The sequence below is a fragment of the Harpia harpyja genome, chromosome 3, assembly GCF_026419915.1.
Source record: "Harpia harpyja isolate bHarHar1 chromosome 3, bHarHar1 primary haplotype, whole genome shotgun sequence".
In the NCBI taxonomy this organism is placed as follows: Eukaryota; Metazoa; Chordata; class Aves; order Accipitriformes; family Accipitridae; genus Harpia; species Harpia harpyja.
In genome coordinates, this window is record NC_068942.1 from 24,611,702 (window position 1) to 24,630,421 (window position 18,720).

The 18,720-nt window shown below is 39.4% G+C and overlaps 1 protein-coding gene across 1 annotated transcript in view; it reads right to left on the reverse strand.

The window, feature by feature from the left end:
• The window catches only part of MEI4 (meiotic double-stranded break formation protein 4), a 72,570-nt gene extending 56,811 nt beyond the window's left edge, over positions 1-15,759 (reverse strand). Inside the window, exons 1-3 of the mRNA XM_052781952.1 lie at positions 15,491-15,759; positions 10,204-10,358; positions 6,900-7,148 (exon numbers count right to left, since the gene is read on the reverse strand). Of these exons, the coding sequence (XP_052637912.1) occupies positions 6,900-7,148; positions 10,204-10,358; positions 15,491-15,759 (673 nt within the window). The remainder of the gene's footprint in view (positions 1-6,899; positions 7,149-10,203; positions 10,359-15,490) is intronic.
• Positions 15,760-18,720: the final 2,961 nt, after the last annotated feature.

An 18,720-nucleotide genomic window follows, 5' to 3' on the forward strand; every position in this document is an offset into this window, starting at 1 on the left:
AGGAATCCCCCTTGCTTTTATGAGCCTTATTCCTAAAAATCACTATGCATCTTATCAGGAACTTGATCTACAGGGGGAATTTATAAAATAGTATATTTCTCTTGCTGGGACAATTGGGTTGTTTTTGCCTCCAAATAGGTTCCTTATACAGAAACCTGGAAAGAAAAGGATGCTGCTTGGGTCCCTTTGCCCCAAGTTTGTGCTTAGAACAGCTGTAGCAATGCCATCTGATAAGATAGACAGCATCTGCTTTCAAAGGGAGAAAGTTTCCACAACCAAAACAGACCTGTTATCCATGGAAGGAGCAGTACTCTGAGATTTCAATGAATCATTACACTCCAGCTGGTGCTTTTTCCAGATTGCAAATTAACTTATTTAATTATCCTGAAAAGGCCTCAGCTTTCATAAAGTTCCCCATTGTGTCACTACAATTATGGGGAACAGATTTATCTCATCATCATATTCCAAGAGCCATGTTCCCATAAATCTGTGCTAAACACATTTTAACTTCATTTTTGTCATCTCACGTATCTGTTCTCAATTCCCTGCTCCCCTCCTAAAAAAATAAATACTTTTTAGGTTGTGAGACATTACTTGCAATGCTGGCCTACTTGCATTAGTACCATTGGTAGAAGCATGGGAGTACACTAGTACACTTAAGATGTCAAATAGTTCATTTTTGAAATACTGTCTGTCTGACACCATCAGGCCTTAGAGAAAATGCTGAGATGACACTTAGACTGGGCTGCCCTTATGTGTCTGTATGGAGAGAAGGCCACCTTTTCAGGGGGGGCAGGGGGGAGGCACGCAGAGGGAAGGAGGAAGAATCTTTTTAGGCAGAAACATCACATTCCCTAAACACCAGACAAAAATAATCAGATATGTTTTCCATGGTGACATCAAACTAAGTGTTGACTGCTGCCCAATGGAGAATCCTCTCACCTCGGAAGAAGGAAGCTAGAAAAAGAAAGAAGCCAAAGATACCCCTCAGAGGTTGACTATTCCTCTGTAACTGTCATTTTTTTGCATTCCTTGCTTCCTGCCAAATACCAGGAGGGAGAAAAGTGGTGACAGGACACAGCAATCTGTAACAGCAGCTCTTTCAAACATATTGACCTGAAGAAATAGCTTTTACATAAACATACCATGATAACTTAGAAATTCTAGTCTATATTCCTCTACCTTACTACCATGCCTTTGGTAAGTGCTATTCAGGGCAGCTGTAAACATTTCACACCATTTCATCTTCTTTCTGGGGAGGGAAGTAATTTCTCCTAATAGACTAATATGTTTTTATCATTATTATTCAGTCTGATTTGGACTGCTGCTGCTCCCTCCACTAACGAGGAAGATTCCTTTATGAGGCTGCAGATAACGTATTCTCTGAGGAATCTGCATATGTTTTGGTCTGATCTTTCTGAATTCATCTGACTGGTTTCTCTTTGAAAATGAGCTTAAAAAAAAAATCTATTATCAATTATGTTCTCCCACCGCTCCTTTTAATGTAAGCAGGAATAAGAAACATCACAAGTTATTTAAGTTATGGCAGAGAGTTCTGCCCTTCCAGAGGTTTGAAATCAAATTATTCAAAAAAGATTTTGACTGGCTATCACTCTTCCTGCTCTCATCAAAGCAGGACTTATCTGATCCCTTCTTTGCCCACCAAGGAAATGCTGGGGCTTTAAGCTGAGCACCCAGAGTTTCTGACTCTCCCTACTGAGCAAGAAACACCCAAGCCATGACTTACAGGGAAGTGGAAAGGGAAGATATGGCTGAATTCTGTGGCCCAAAACAAGGCTGCTGGTAAACTGGAGTTGTGTATCATTTATAATCAGTTTTACTTCAGCTGATGAGCTGGTTGGTTCCAATTCTATATGTTTCTGCTTTTGCAACAAGTCTGAGCTTCCAGCAAGAAGAGAGGAGACTGAAGTGTCTTCATTCATACTATCTACAAAGGAAATTGGTCCCTTTTTCCACATGTACATCTAAATGCCTCAAGAAACACACCAAGTTAAGGAGCGAAGCAGGAGGTAACAAATTCTTTTTGTCTCTGGCTCTTATTCCCTAAAGAGATACAAGTTGCTTCAAATGTCTTGACACAGGAAGCAGAATTTAGTACCCTGAGAAGTCAAACACAGCCTCAGGACATAGTTAAAAATCAGACATTCACATTAATCACATTCTGACTCAGAGTTCAGCATTTCCCTAAACACACAGACACACTATGGTAGGGTGGGCTGGCAGCTATATGCTACTGTGGAGGCTAAGAACACAGGATGGGACTTCAGGGCATGGCAGATGAAGTTCTACTGTAAATTATCTATAAAAGGAAGAATAAACTAATTCTAAAAAAAAAAAAGGAGGGGGAGAATCTAGTTTGTTTATTTATTTATTTATTTTAATTAGAGAAGCGAGCAGTTCAGTAAATTCCTATCCACTCCATAAGAAGGGAAGAACATGAACCAAGATTGAAGGTGAAGCTAAGGAAGAGAGAACACATACTCGATACAAGTTTTGCTAAATATTTACCCTGGATAACTGATTTGGAACCCTTCAAGAGTATCAGCCTAAAGCAACCAAGGCAATAAACATCTGTCCTCTAAATTGTCATTCCTAAAATACATGCTTGGCAAAAAAGGGTAGAGTATTGCATTTATGCCTTCTTAGGATGGAGTAACAGCTGCAGGCTTTTCAGATCTCTTTAACAGAGGCTGCCAAGAAACAATATGATTGTTGATTTGATGAGCTAAGGAATTTGTCTTAGAGGACAGGTGCTTCAATCCATGAATCTATCAATTCATCAATGCTTTGTAAGACCTTATGTATTTTCATGTAGCTCCAAAGCAAAGTGACAAGAGAATGCTCAAATATTTTATATTCTTATTCTCAGAATAACACCACCGAATTTCCTTCTTTCTGTGAAATTTCAATCTGAATCAAAGAAAGGCAAGAAACTTTGATTAATAGGAAATTTGATTTTTTTTCTACCCATAGGCATAACTGTCAGGACAATACTGGCAAGGTGAAAAATAATGACCAGACAATTACGAAAAGATTTGCTTTTCCTCCTTGGACAGCTGACGTACAGCCAAAAGCAGCACCATGTAAAAGGAATACCAGTGTCCTTGTATTCAGAAAGACAGCTGCACGTTAAGTCAAATAAGGAACTTCCAGACACAGCACAGTCAGTGAATATATACCACAGCAATTTTATAAACACATTAAACTTTAACAACCCATACCACCAGTTTACCTGTAGCAAAGCATGCTCCTTCCCCTCAGCGAGGAACCTCAAACTTTTTTGGGGTCTCTGAGGACAAAGAACTCGTCAGGTGGGACAAAAATAATCTAGACAACATATCTTTAAAAATGGATACTTTGTTTTTTCTCCTTCATGTGCTTGTGCATCCATACTGTGTGCAACTTTATGTGGAGAAGGAAAACACACATCACAGCTTCAAAGAGCTCACAAATTTCTCACATCAGGGAAATAAAACTCCATGGGCAGTCTCTAATCATTCCTGAAGCCTCTGAAAGACCTACAATTATTATTACAAACAGCAGGTGGGAGAGGAAAGCTCTCACACTCAGAATGCAGAGCAGGGAAGATACAGCTGCAAAGCGAACCTTGGCTGAAGGACTCAAACTCTTCAGCTCTCAATAGGCAGCAGCAGACACAAGTGCAGTATCTGATCCTTGCTGCATGAGATCTTCCACTGGTGGATTTTGTGAAACCCTGCTGTTCTTTCACCTATAGAGCTGTTAAGCAGAACACAAGAAAGCCAAAGAAAAGCTGAGGGTTTGAATTGTTTTAAAAGGTTGCATTGTTTTAAGCAGAACACCAGCTCCAAAAACAAGGCTGGAGAAATGGATGGAGGAGGAAAAGGATCCACGATATCTGTAGAATATCTGGCCCTAAGAACAAGCCCAGTTATCCTTGGCCCTAAAGAGAACTTCTCTGGTGTGATATTAGGTAGTAAACTTGGGCAATATACCATCAACAACAAACCATAACAATGGCTTGATGGATCTATAGTAGCCTTCAGGTGAACAGGATGGAACACCACTTATACCACTTTTCCTCTCAACTTAGATTCAAGCTCCTTGTGCCTTCCTATCTCAGCAGTAGCCACCCTTTAGCTTCTAATCTCCATGGGCTTGAAAAATCTCAAAACTGGCACAACACACGAGAGGAAACTTTTTTCCCCCCAGAGCAGAAGATGTCAGTGGTGGAGTGGCCCCTATTTCAGGTAGGCTTTGCTTCTACAACCACCCCCCTTTAAATGTCAACCACAGGTGTTCTGCTATTAATATACATCATCAACTTGATCATCAGAAGAGTGCACAGATCTCACCAACAGATATCCCGTCAGGTGTCAGTAACGATCTTTCTTTACTCAAAAGCAAGAGACTGAGCATTGTAGTCTCCAATGTAACTGTAACCATGAATGCTCACTCAGCAGTTACATCTGTCTGATGAAGAACATATTCTTTCCAAAAGAACATATGGCTCAAATCCATTATCAGAAGAATTCACATGTCATACCAAGGTTTAAGAAGGAGGGGAAAAACAAAACAAAACAGTCAAAAGAAAGAAGTATCACAAAACATGGCCATCTCAAAGTTAGACTCCAAGAGCTCGAAAGTATCCTTTCAATGTTAAGGAAAACCTGTATGAAGAAATAGAAATTATGATACAGTTCAGGTCTTCCACATATTTTTGCTCTCTTACACCCAAGTGGTTAAGAGAAACTGAAGGGAAAGACTATGCCCTATTCCTCTTGGCCAGCATATGATGCAGGTGGGGCTGATGTAAACTCCCATAGATATTTCAAATGTCAAAAGGTTTTCTGTCTAACAAGTTTATCTACAGTGTAATCGTAAATATAAACAAACATTTGAAGGGAAAAGCAGCTACATGCTAATCCTTCAAATTAGTAGGGTGTTGGTTTTGTACCCTGGAGAAACTAAAGGGATATAGATACCACATACTCATCTCTACTATTTATGATCCCATTAGCTAAACATAGACTGAAATTAAAGTTTGGCTTCACTGAAAAATGAGACTTGGTCAGCTACCCAGGTTATGTTTGAACAGGCTGCTGAGACCATAAAAAAATAAAAAGAGCTATCTATGAAGAGCAGCTTACTGAAGTGATTTGGGAATCATGGGACTTTTTCTAAGCCACTCAGCCTATTGCTAGCAGAATGGAGAGGAACGTCTTTTGTGGACAATTCACCATATCCATATTAGTGAATATCGCAATGGGTCAAGTGTACCATAAATTTTAGAGTAAGCATGCCATTTCCCTGTACAGATAATGAAGAAAGCACAGAAAATTTAGTGCAGCTGCAGACATCTAAAATTAGACAAGATTTATCACATTTTAGGCCTGTGAACAAACTTCACTGTGACTAGGGCAATGAAAATTAACATCCTTTGAAAGAAGTGTTATTTGCCAGGGACAGTTGCTTTCCTCTGCCTATCTTGCAACTAAAAGAGCTTACTTTGGCAAGTGACATACCAGTATTGCTCAGTTCAACAGCTTGGGGTAAAGAATCTTTAAGAAGTTACACTTGGAACACAGAAGCTGCAGATGGATTGATTTTGTTTCTAGCATTTGGTACATTCTGCTTAATCCACAATTAGAATATCCTCTCCAGACATTAGATGTTAATAAATCTCTCCTGATCATATGCATCATATGGAACCAGTTCTTTGTAACATTAAGACACCTGTTCGAAAGACCAGCTTGAAAGTTACTTTTACTCAAATAAACTTCATGTTTGGAACAGGATGCAGAGAACAGACATACAAACAATAACTAAGTATGAATAGTCATTAATTCACTTCTCTAGAAAGAAAGGTCTATTATAAAAAAAAAAAAATATTAGAGCTTCTAGCTAAAGTCTAATACATCTGCCCTCTCAGTTAAAGTTAGAATCCAGAAATCTTTTCACAAGTAAATAAAGAAGTTACCGTTTCAGTACAAAACCATTCCAGTAAAGCCTCATCAAGTTTTCTATCAGGGAACCTTCTAAAAATCTCAAGTCATAAAGCAACTAGCTATACATTTTGATTTTAGAGATCCCCTCAACAGTGAGCTGTCTCTCTCCTTCAGCCCAGAGCATTGTGACCTCCATCTCCTGGGGGAAGTATCTCCCCAGAGCCTGGAGACATCCCCTACTGCCCGATTTCCAAGCTCATCCTGTGCCATTGATATCTCAGAGTGAGAAGGACTCACTCAACATGCACAAGTCAGAGAGACAGTGCTGTTTGAGCTCATCTTTTTTTTTTTCTTTTTTTTTTCTTATTCTTTAACTAACAGCTTTCCTGAATCCTACAGTATCAGACTCACAAAATTTTATCATATGTCATAATAAACATTCACAGTATCTGCAGTCTAAATACATTAACAGAGATAGCAGACATACAGTCCTTTGCCTGCCCAACCTTCCTGTTATACATATTAGGGATTCATGCTTTCAACACATCAGGCTGAAATTCTGATATTAAGCATCTTTAAAGTGGTAAAAAAATATGCAATATATCTTTAAGACATGTTCCAAATGTAAATAGGTTACATCAGTATTCTTGCAAACTAGTGTCTCTGAGGTTATAGGGTAACAGTTTGTATTGACAATTTGGTCTTGAATTATTCCATATGATACATATTGATTCTGAAAGTTAAAAATGTAAGAAGTTCTGAGTAAGCATCAAATTCCCAAGCTCAATCCCATTACAAATTAAGTGTTCTACTACTTCAGAGCTTTGGGAAAAATAGAAAGCTGTACACTAAAGACTCTCATATCTAGGTACAAGAAATGGTGCAGGCAACATGAAAGCTGTTTGTTTCCTTGCTACTGCAACATAGTCAGAACTTATTTCAGAAACTTACCATTTTCCAAGCAGAATCTTGGACAGATCTTGTTCAAAAGAAGTTCCTGACGTAATCGAAGAACTTCAGCTTCCAGCACTTCAACTTTTGATTTCCATCCAAAATCTTGTTCGGATACAGTTTTGGCAAGGTGCTCAGTGTATTCTTTGCAACTCTTCCCTGGTGGTTTTGAGTGGATAATTGCAAAAGCCAATGCTAGTTTTGATATTTTCAAATACCAAACCTGATTTTCTCTTCCGCCTTTGAGTTCTATTACATTAGAAAAACAGAAAACAAAAAAGTAACTTCACTATGACTCTGTTAAGGAAATTATGCACAGCATTTTCTTGGCTTTGGAAACTGTTCAACAGTGAGACCAATTATTTTATTTCTAGTGCTTTCCTAAATCATCAAGGAAAAGAGTAGAAATGTAAGCATCTGTGCACAATGCAAGAATAAAACATACATGAGCTGCACTCCAGCTATAACAATAAAATTCAGGCAGTGTTTAAGAATAATTGTGGAAATAGCAAGCACTTCAAATAGGCTTATCCTAGCAAAATTTTAAATGCAAATGCTATCTCCACTAAAACAAAGATGAAAACACTAAAAAACACCAAAAAGTCCCAGTGCTCAAAAGATAAAACTTCTAAGGTTGTTGTTAGTTTCTGGTTTTGGACACCTGGTATTGCTGCACTTGCAGTTCTAAATCTACATTAAGCCTCAAGCCTACAGAAAGGTCTATGAAGACAGCTTCAAAGTGATGCAAGTGGATAGTAAGATAAGTGAAGAAAATAGTTTTATCAGCTCTGTTACAAACTGTGAGGACAGGGCAAAAGGCACTACAGGAGTCAGAAAAAGAAAATATTTATCTAGATGATTGTGCCATGGGCAACAGCACAGGACCTAGGAACAGAAAAGGAAAAAATGAAATTAAAAATAACTAATAATATCCAGCCTAATTAGCAAAATTTTTTTTTCTAATTCCACACCATTTTCATTCAGTAGTTCACTGTATTTTTTTTTACTTGAAAAAATATTCCTTCCATAATAATAATAATAATAAAAAACCACTTCCTACACTTTCATCCTGGTCTTGACATCTAAAAATTGTTCATAATACTATTTTTTCTTGTTATCCAAGAAAACTGTAGATTAGGCACTATAATAAGTTCCATTGAGTATCTCTGAAGTAGTCACAGCACAGGTTTGAATAAGGTATTTTATGTCGTCCTTTCACCAGATCACCTGCTATCACTAAGCTGATTTCCTCCTTTCCTTCTCCTCAACTTTGAACAGTAAGTCATAAATCATCACATATTTATTTATCCATCAGGGGCACTTACAGAAAGACCTGCTTTTTAAATATTTATTTCGCCTTTCAAATACTTCTGAAATGCACAAACAATTCCTGTACATTCCTTGCACACTGTCCATTCAGACACACCAGTCACACTTTGAAATGTACAGAGCACAAGGGATAAGACTGCAAAAATTCATTGGGATCTAGATACCTACAGCTATGTTTTAAGCTACTGTTCTCCACTTGAAACACTACATTCCTTCCCTGTGTCAGGGCAAAAAACACCTAGTCTAAGCCACCCGTGCACTCTTAAAGCTAATGAAAGAGTAAGCCCTTAGAAACTGAACTAAACTATCTATACCCACTGCTTAAAGCAGTTATGCATTAAATAAATGGTACTTTTTGCAAAACTTCTTACTTTTAAAAACCTATTTCACACAACTTTTCCAACCATATCCAAGAATTCCAGTGGAAAAGCACAAGTTAATTCTCCCAGCCTCAAAGGATCAGCCCCTCTGTGGGACAACAAACTGATGTAAGACTCTTGTTTGCCTCATACATCAAAGGAAATGTTTTACAAATACAGAACCATGCAGTAATTGAACTGCCTTCAAAGCTGTGAATAAAATGAAATACATGGAACCACACTGAAGGAAGAGTAAGTAGTAACAGTAAGGTATCCAAAATCTTTGGCTTTGAACATTAAAGGTGCTCCCCAGATTATCTCGTCTTCAATAGAAGTTTCACCCGGATATCACTCAGTGTCTGTCAAGCTTCATTCTTACAAAGTTCCTTTGCAGAGCAGAGCCACACATTAAGGCAGGCAGAAAGATGTGTTACAAATGGCTTTCGCTGATGGTTTATCATTCTGATATCTCCAGAGACTACTTTGCAAAAGTTTTCTGATTCACCCCCTTTTAAAAAAGGACAAATAAAGATTCGCTTTGTGCATTATAACATGCTTTGTCAGTACTAGCATTTTCCTTTAAATTATATTCAGGGAAGTTGCAGAAGGACCAACATTCCAGTATGGGTCAGGAGATGGTATTTAATTTCAGTGTTTCATGAATGTTCAGGTGCCTTTTATCATTACAGTCACCATCAATACCTTCTTTTCTATCATGCTCTGTTTATTTCTACTCACATGACATACTATTACAAAGAAAAGTCAAAGTTTGCTGTTTGACCACTAATATTTTACCACCATGCACTTTACACATCTCAGCCCACAACTCTAAATCAAGTGATTTAGAGTAAAAAAAATCCCCAATAAAAATAATGTAAGTAGTAGACAAGTATTAGTTGAGACTGAATTTCTACAGGTCAAGGAAAATTATTAGTATTTTTTCACTACTTATTACCAAACTAAAGAGAGTCACTTTTCTACTTTGTTTTAAAGGGGACTACTATATTTTAAGCAGAGCAAAATCCTTAGTGCACATGCTAATAATACAACAGAGACAAGCAAAAGGTTCTTTCACCCTCAACATGCCAAAATGCTATTTCCTAAAGGAGATGTATCCCTAATAAATCACATAAACCACGGTATCTTACCTAATTTTGCTTTAAATCACAATCATCAAAATCTTAAAAGCATTGCACCTTAACACTTAGGACATACAGTTAAGTAATGAAATTTGGATTTTGAGGGACGCCTTTTTCTCTTTAACATCTTGTACAGACTCACTTCTACAGTAGTAATGCCTTACACTGAATGAGTTTAATGAAGTACTCTTACTCTGGAGAAAAAGAATCACTCCTTTTCTGGAATAATTACTTGTAGAGATGCTGGTTTGAAAAAAAAAAAAAAAGCAGCACAGATCACAAAGTTGGTTCTCCATAGGAAAAAGACACAATCAAAACAGGTTTTGGAGAAGTAATTCTGTTGGAATCTCAAAATCTCTTGTTTAAAACCAGGTAATTAATGACAAATGGTGATATACCTGCATGTATTTCCAGAAACAGTGCATTTCATGAAGATTTTATAGAGAATATACAGCTCTTTCACCTCCTTTCTATTACTGTCACTATCACCATCTCTCTTCTCTTTTCTTCTTTCATGATCATGAAAAGAGAAGTTTGTGGAAGGAAAAGTAGGAGTTGTAAGAGTTGATTCAAGTTTTTCACAGTTGCCTAAAGGCATAACTGCTCTCTCAGAAACCACTGTAAAAATTCTCCTAGAAAATAACACACCGGATGACATTGTTAGAAATACGGGAATGCTGGCCAACTGTGCATTAGCAAAAATTGCACAGCAATCTGTTGCCCTCAGGAAGTGCTGCACCAAAGACCACCAAATGTGAATGCATTCTACTAAAAGCATATTGGCAGCTACAGTTTTATCAATAATATTTTTGCTCATATCAGCACAGAAATGACACCAATAGTTAGGCAGAAAAAAAGTTTAGAACCAAACCAGAAAATTTCCTTGATTGGGCCAACAACAGGAAGAAGTCACCAGTCTAATCCTAGCTGCTAATGCCAAAATATGACTGACAAGAACTGAGAGGATCAAGAATTATCCACCAAAACACATCTGGGACGCAAGTTGCTCGGTGAGAGTAACTACTTACTAACAAAGCTCACTGCGTAACTGCATTTACTCAGTGTTAAGGAGGGACCCAGTAACCCCTTGTGAGCTCTGCTAGAAGCAGGGAGCAGCACCTTAACAACAGATACCTATGCAAGCCCTTCAATCCGCAAACTGATATGGGAAGCGCATGCAGAGGACAGGATTGGCTAACATCACTGTCAAACAGGACTGAGTCTCCCGATTTCCAACATAAGAGAGACCTCCACCCCCCTCCAGCTTTCTAACTCTCATAGAGGGAGAGGGTACTGAGGACCCACAGCCCTGCCGAGGTCCCAGCCATGGAAGGCTGCGGAGTGATTATTCAGCTGCTGAAATAATTACAAAAGAAGTCAACTGTCCTGTACAGCTCTGTGTTAGATAACCAAGGGGAAATAAGGGGTGGTGTAAGATCCTTTGAGGACCTCAGATATAAACAGGAAACAGGATAACAGAAAGAACCAGGGTAAATCTGATTTGTAAGCACTACCCTACTCCCCCAACCTGCCAGTCCTGCTGTTTTGCAAGTGCATTTGATGCAGCAGCTCATATTAACACCATTAACTACAGCAAGATACCTTTCTGGTAAGTCTCACCTTGGTTTTGACACTGTCGGCAACACGTGAGGAGGAAATAATTCCCACTAATTAGAAAAAAACCAAACCACTAGTTTCAGATGATCACCTTTTTAGTTCGTATTCATGTCAGTTGGAAACTTCATATATTTAACTCCATTCCAAAGCTCAAAGGTTTCACATTACTGGTTAAAAAACCTAAACAATTCAAATCATTCATTGTTATTAAAAAACTGAAAACATCTGTTAAAGCCATGAAACTTGGATCTAAACTTAAATCATTCCTTAAAGTCATTTTAACAAGCTATAAAATCTCCTATTTCCAAAAAACCTGCAACCCCACAAAATGGCCGTTTATGCACCTTGTTAGTTAGCGATCCCCGCTTTCATCCCCATAACATGTTGTCAAAGTCTGGAAGTTGAGGTCAAACACATGACACCTTCAGGAAACAAAGACAATTCCCTGAGCCCACTACTGGCACAAAAGCATCCCTTCCTCCCCTAGCACTCTCCCACCTGTCAGAAGATGCTTTTCTGCCTCTTACCTCTTCATTGTTTCTTTTTTCACTGTTAACTACACACAACTAACAGCCTGGTCTCTGAATGCACAGCAGTTGCCCTGCACTGCTGCACACAACAGCAAATTAAGTCTCAAGAGGAAAAAAAATACTCCTGGATGCTATATGGGTTTTTCTACCTCATGCCAGAATTGCACTAGTGTCAACAACAGGCTGACAGGGGTAACAATAATTTTCTGTCTTTAACAGAAGTGCAGGGATGATCTTTTCATTATTCCTTGCATTAGTACATGTGAACTAGAGGAATCGGCCTCCCAAACAGGATTAAGCTAGAAAGCGGGACAGTTAAGTCTGCAGTCAGATCAAAACGGACCGCTCCCCGACGAAAACCCCAGGGATCTTGGTATGAGCCTCCTCCAGCCCCTGGGCCCACGTCCATTGGTCTCTCCAACCCAGAGCTGGGCTCCTCTACCCAGAGGAACAGCAGCCTGTGCTGCACCCCACCAACAAGGGATGAGCTACTCAGTTTGCATAGGGGAATCCTCAGCTCTAGAGCTTTTAAGAAGTCTTTCAGGGATGGTTTTGGGTAAGGGAGGTGAATAACTTTAGATAATTCACCTTTCCAAGCACTACATACAGTTTTCTGACTGACCTTGGAAACAGGGAGGTGAATAACTTTAGATAATTCACCTTTCCAAGCACTACATACAGTTTTCTGACTGACCTTGGAAACAGGGAAGTCACAAAGCGATGGGGGGAACAGGGCTAAGTTCTACTGTGATTTAAAATTATAAGGCACCTCAAAATAAAACCAAACCCTAAACTTGTTTGAAATAATTCAACATTTGAGTAATACTCATTTATGTCACAGGATTGCACACCTTAGGCATGATCTCTAACTTTGCCCATAAAATTCATGCCTAATAATGGAAGATACTCCTTCAAATGTCATAGACAAAATGTTGTCGCTTAAAACAGGACATTTATTTGTTATTCAGATCATTATCATCTAAGATTGAACATTTTAAAATAGAGTAAGACACAAAATAGACTGTAACTCATTTAACTTCCAGGCCATTCAAGGGCTCAGTTTTTCACATTTGAAATAGATGGAACATATAAAAGGATTTGTCAGGACAGAAACAAATTGCAATTGATAGGCCAAGACACTTGAAATTGTTTAGCCTGGAGAAGGCTCCAGGGAGACCTTACAGCAGCTTTCCAGTACCTAAAGGGGGCCTACAGGAAAGCTGGAGAGGGACTTTTTACAAGGGCATGTAGAGATAGGACAAGTGGTAACAGTTTTAAACTGAAAGAGGGTAGATTTAGATTAGATGCAAGGAAGAAATTCTTCACTGTGAAGGTGGTGAGGCACTGGAACAGGTTGCCCAGGGAGGCTGTGGCTGCCCCATCCCTGGCAGTGTTCAAGGCCAGGCTGGATGGGGCTTTGAGCAACCTGGTCTAGTGGAAGGTGTCCCTGCCCGTGGCAGGGGGTTGGAACTAGATGATCTTTAAGGTCCCGTCCAACCCAAACCACTCTATGATTCACCACTACTACACAGCTAAAAATCTTCAGACAGTCCTAAATAATACTATGTAACAAATATAAAAAAAATGGTTTTCCTTCCAAATTTAAGTGTGTGGTATGTCTTTAATGCCATAAACATAATAGGAAAAACTGCTTTGTTGACATGATTTTTACTTTAACTAGTCTGTCAATTACATGCTGCAGATAAAGTTGAAAAAATTACCCACATCTTTGTAACCTCATTCTGCATTACACAATAGCAACCAAGATATTGATCCGTTATAATGGAACACAAAATGGGTCACAAAATGATGCGAGTGCTCTAGCGGAACTGGGCTGAGCTGCAAACACATAAGGCCATAACATTAAGCACCAATAAACTTGATTTAATTGGTATCCCTAACGTAATACTGTCTTTCGTGTATATAATAAATAATGATAATGGGACAGCTGCATAATCAAGATGAACTAAAGTATGTCTTGAGTTCCAATTAAGCAGCTTTTATTGTAAAAATGTATATTAAAACAAGGCTACTCTACAGCGTCATTTTTAAACAACCTATACTCATAACACACAAAGATATGTAATATTGACATACTTGGTGAGGGAAAAACTCGGTTTTACTACCACAAGCCTAAACAATACCTCCAGCATATTCTCTTTTTTTTTTTCTTTCTTTTTTTAAATGGACTCAAGGTGCTAAAATTGTACTGAAATAAGTATTTAAAATACGTTATGTCAAAAGCACAAGGAAACATGATTAAAATGTAACATGATTTATTTCTTCAAACAATTGTAGCTTTATGAGATAGACCATGAAAGTCAGACCCTTAGTAATTTACAAAGTTTCACATGTGCTAATAATATTTAATTACATAAAGTATAAATTTACAGTTGGCATTTTGGACTGTGGAAAATAATCCCAGTCTTTCTATACCGCCAAGTTACAACAAGAAAGCAGCTGTATCTCCTAAGTTTCATCTACTGCAATGACTGCATTAGTTCTTGAATGTAGAATTTCAAAGCAGAGTGCCTTTTTTTGAAGTCATGAACAGTTTATAGAGGATTATACAGGGATTACTTTGCATCTCTTCTCTTCCCATGCTAAAATATATCAGCTAAAATATCACCATACTTCTCTCTTTTAATTTCACATTTTCAGTCTTCACCTGAATAGTTCCATTTCCACAAGTTTTTACATCTGCAAGATCAGTATCTTTCAGTGAACAAGCTTCCTTCAAGTAAGTTACCACAAAGCATCTGTTGTATTTTAAAGCCCTTGATCTTGGCTTTCTTAGACAAATTTTATACTGGCAGAATGAAAGATGAGACTGTTCAAAAGAAAGCAAATGTTTGGAATACAAGACAAGGAAAAGAGAGAATGGCAGGAATACTAGGAACCTGGTACTCTCAAAAGCATACAGTATGCAGTGAAGAACAAAGTCTTATATATACTATAACTACTAACATAACTATAACCACAATTAAATACGTAGTGCCTGAATATTAGTTTACGAAGCACTGGAAGTTGTAAAAGACAGTGGACTATGGAAGCGCCTGTCAAGCATTCGCACCAAGTCCATTGAAAAGTATTTTTCACACTTTAATTCAGCTCAGTGACTAGTGCATTCAAATTAAGAAAACAAACAGGAAATAAAAGAAAAATAATCATTACTTTCTTCTGTCGGTCACCGATAAAAGTGTAGAAGACCGAGCACTATGATTTCTAATTTCCTAAGGACGAGGGGATCAGAAACAGTCATTTCAATTCAATGACGTTAGAAATAATCAGTTTCAGGTAAAAATATTCTTTGATAATTCTTTGATAATCCCTTTGTATTGTATCTGCATATTTAATGGCACTGTGTTTTAGCAAAACATTAACTGCATTCCAGCATCTATCCAGTACAACTTAGCAACAACACTTGTGACTCGGGTGAAATGCGTAAGAAAAAAACTTCAGATTTGTAGCCTATCAGAAAAGAACACCAAGGCCCTGAACACACGTCGGCAGCAGTCATTCATGGCTTATCGTCTTCGCTCATAATAAGAGGCGCAACTTTCACGGGAGGGCTGCCATTTCCAAGAGCCAAATGAAACAAGCCAAACAAACCGCACCTTTCTTCAGGAAGCCCCTCCGGGAACACCCCAGACCGCCCACGCCAGGCCTCCCGCCGCCGCCCGGCAGGAGAATCCTCCACGGGCGGCCCGACCCCGCCGGCCCGCCTGAGGCGCCCGCTCCCCCTCTGCTCTCCCAGGCCACCCCCCGACCTCCGCCGCCAGACGCCGGGCTGACAAACACGAAGAACGGCCCCAAACGCGGCGACGGCCGCGGCCGGGGGAGGCAGCCCGCCCTGCACCGCGCCGCGGCGGCGGGCTGGCGGCATCTCCTCAGGCCGCCGCCGCCGCCGCCTCCCGCCCGGAGCCCTCGCCCGGCCTCCCTTACCGCCTCCCCGGGCAGCCCTGCCGGCCTCGGGCCCCAACCCACCTGCAAGGGCAGCCCCGCCGCGGGGGCCGCTCCCCGGCTCCATGGCGAGGCGCCCCGGGGCTGAGGCGGGGAGGCCGGAGCTCACCGCGCCCGCGGGGCCCTGCCCGCCCCTCGCCTAGGCCCCGGCCTCGGCCCCGGCCCCGGCCCCGGCCCCGGGGACTTCGGTGGGAGCCCTCCGCGCCAGGCCCCCCTCGTCCCACTCGTGTTTATCTTGGTGTTCCCGCTCGGCCTGCTGAGGGTGGAGGTGGCAGAGCTCACCGTCGCCTCGGTTCCCTGAAAGGACCCCGCACGGCTGTACGCCGATCTATGGGTGATCTCAAATCCGCCGCGTTTCTAGCGCTATAAATTGCATGAAGGTCTCCCGAGCCGTTTTGTTGGATTCATTTTGGTCTCCTTAAACATGTCTTACGCTCCGCTATCCTAAGAGCAAATCAGATCATAACAGTATTTCTTTCACAGCAGATTGGAAAGAGAAGCTGCCTTTTAGCTGCAACACTGCGATGAAAGCTCACCAGTTAACTTAAGAAATTAGTTTTGTATGTAAAATTATATTCTTTACGCAAACTCTGCTGAAGAGGCTGTGTTAAGACCTTCTTGGCCAGAAACGGAGTCTCTTCAGGTGAGGAGGGTGAGGAGGGCAGACAGGAGGAGAGATAAGAAATTAGTAATAAAGTCAGATGCATTAGGTGCAGTTAGCCTTATCACAATGTATCTTAAGGAGAGGGGCATTGACCTTTCTAAACACGGAAGTATTCAGATGTGACAAACATTACTATATACTTTTAAAATTCTCATCCCCATTTTTTGTTCCTGGATAATCTAAACGGCTTTATTTTTAACACGTTAAATTAATGTATTCAAAAAACTAGCTATTTTTTATCAAAATACATAGTGGTAGGCTTCCCAGCTAATGTACTTAATTTTTTTTTTTTTTTTAATTTGAAAAACAGATTTACCGTCCCAACAACACACTGGAACTTTCATTTTAGACTTCAAATGATAAAAATAAATTAGACTGAATAATTTAGAGACTATTTTCATTCTGACATCACTACTTATTTCTCAGTGAAACCCAGGGGAAAAAATAACAAAACATTCTCCAGCCTTTTATTACGGTGACATATCAGCAGCTACACTTTGTTTATCATTTGCTGCGCATCTTTTGTGCATGTAAGTGATGCAGATGCTTTGCAAAGTGGACAGTCATTATGTAGAGCAGCACATCCATGTTTTCACATAGTCTTTTCATCTGTGACTGAAATGAAAGATTCAGGGACATCAGTGCTTTTACCTGCAAACCTGGCATTTATATACAGAGAGCTGAATCTGAAAAGCAGAATTAGGCAGAGGCAACGTTCTAAAAAATAAAGTGTTTGCTTTTTGTGTGAGTACCAGTCCTACTCACAATTGTAGGCTTACTGAGAGGCACCTAACAATCCTGAGATCTTCTACCATTAGACAGCTGCCTGGAGGGATGTTTTTCGCTTGATTATTTTGGACTTAAACATCTAAGAGCTGCATAAATTTAGTTTTAGATACACAGCCCCCCCCTCCCCCCTTTTTTTTCCCCGGATTTGGAGCTAGGAGTAGTTAAAAGGAATGTGTCTTAAACTTATAAACTTACCGTATGCAACTTTCCGAATACCAACTAACACCTTTTTACAGTTTTTAGGTTTGCCTTTAAAATAAATTGAAGCATCCCAATATTTTCAGGGTGGAAAAAAGCTGATTCCCCCCACCCCCGCCATTAACAGAGCATCCATAAGGACTTTTTTAGTCATCCGAAAGCAGCAAAATCTGGGCACAATCAACTTCAGATTCACTGAAATGCGTGATTCTGTTCTATTGAAGAACACTTTTCAAAAATAATGTACAGAACTTGTATTAACTTTATGCACTAAATATTCCCGGGGTGACATAATCTAACATTACTTTTTCATAAACGAACAGTGTGTGTGTGTGCACATGCATTCATGCACGTGTGCAAATTAATGTTATATCCAATAAATAAAAAATAAGATACAATTCCCATTTCCATATCCAAATGTAGGATGATTAGCACTGTATGTAGTCTCAAGTGAACCAACAGTAAAATCAAGCTTTGATTTGAAATAAGCAGTTTGTAGATCATGAAGGAAGCTGATTCTACTAGTTGCAGATAAATTCTTTTGATCTCGGTTTCTGAAGATGCCTTTTGATCTCAAGAACAGTCAAAGGATATATTCGTGGCAATAGGTCATAGAAAATAATTAGCTGCTTTTGTTAATATTTAAATATAAAAGCAGTGCAGGTATTTAATCACATTAGAGGTCATGAATTCTCTGTATTTCACCAATCCACATGCTGAATAATTCCAGACAAGTCAGTGGTCAAGTCGGAACAAACTCCAAAAACACAGGCTTCAAACAATTGTTAAAAGTAAATGGATTACATTACTGTCGAACAGGCAGGCCCTGCTCTTACTGGCTGCCTACAATATCAACAACAATTTGAGCAAACATGAAAGAATAACTTTTCATTTGGAGAACTACAGACTGTCAGAATTCATCAGATATCTTTATATTTCAATGCATCTCAATTTACCTGAGAGCTGGAAGTGTATGAAAATATGTATGTAATATGCTGTCTCAACTGTTGTAGTTTGCAATTTTGTTTAGCTGAGGTGGGGCAAGAGATACACTGTCTTGAGAAGAATGTGTGAAAAGCACAAGCAGGAACGTCAGTGTCTTCTCATTTGAGCTTTCATTCTTCTGTGTTACAGTGCTATATTTAATTAAAAAAAATTTTTGCATCATGTTTCTTCATTACTCAGCATCATGCTCTTTTCAAAATAGATTATAATATGTTTGTGATGGCTCTA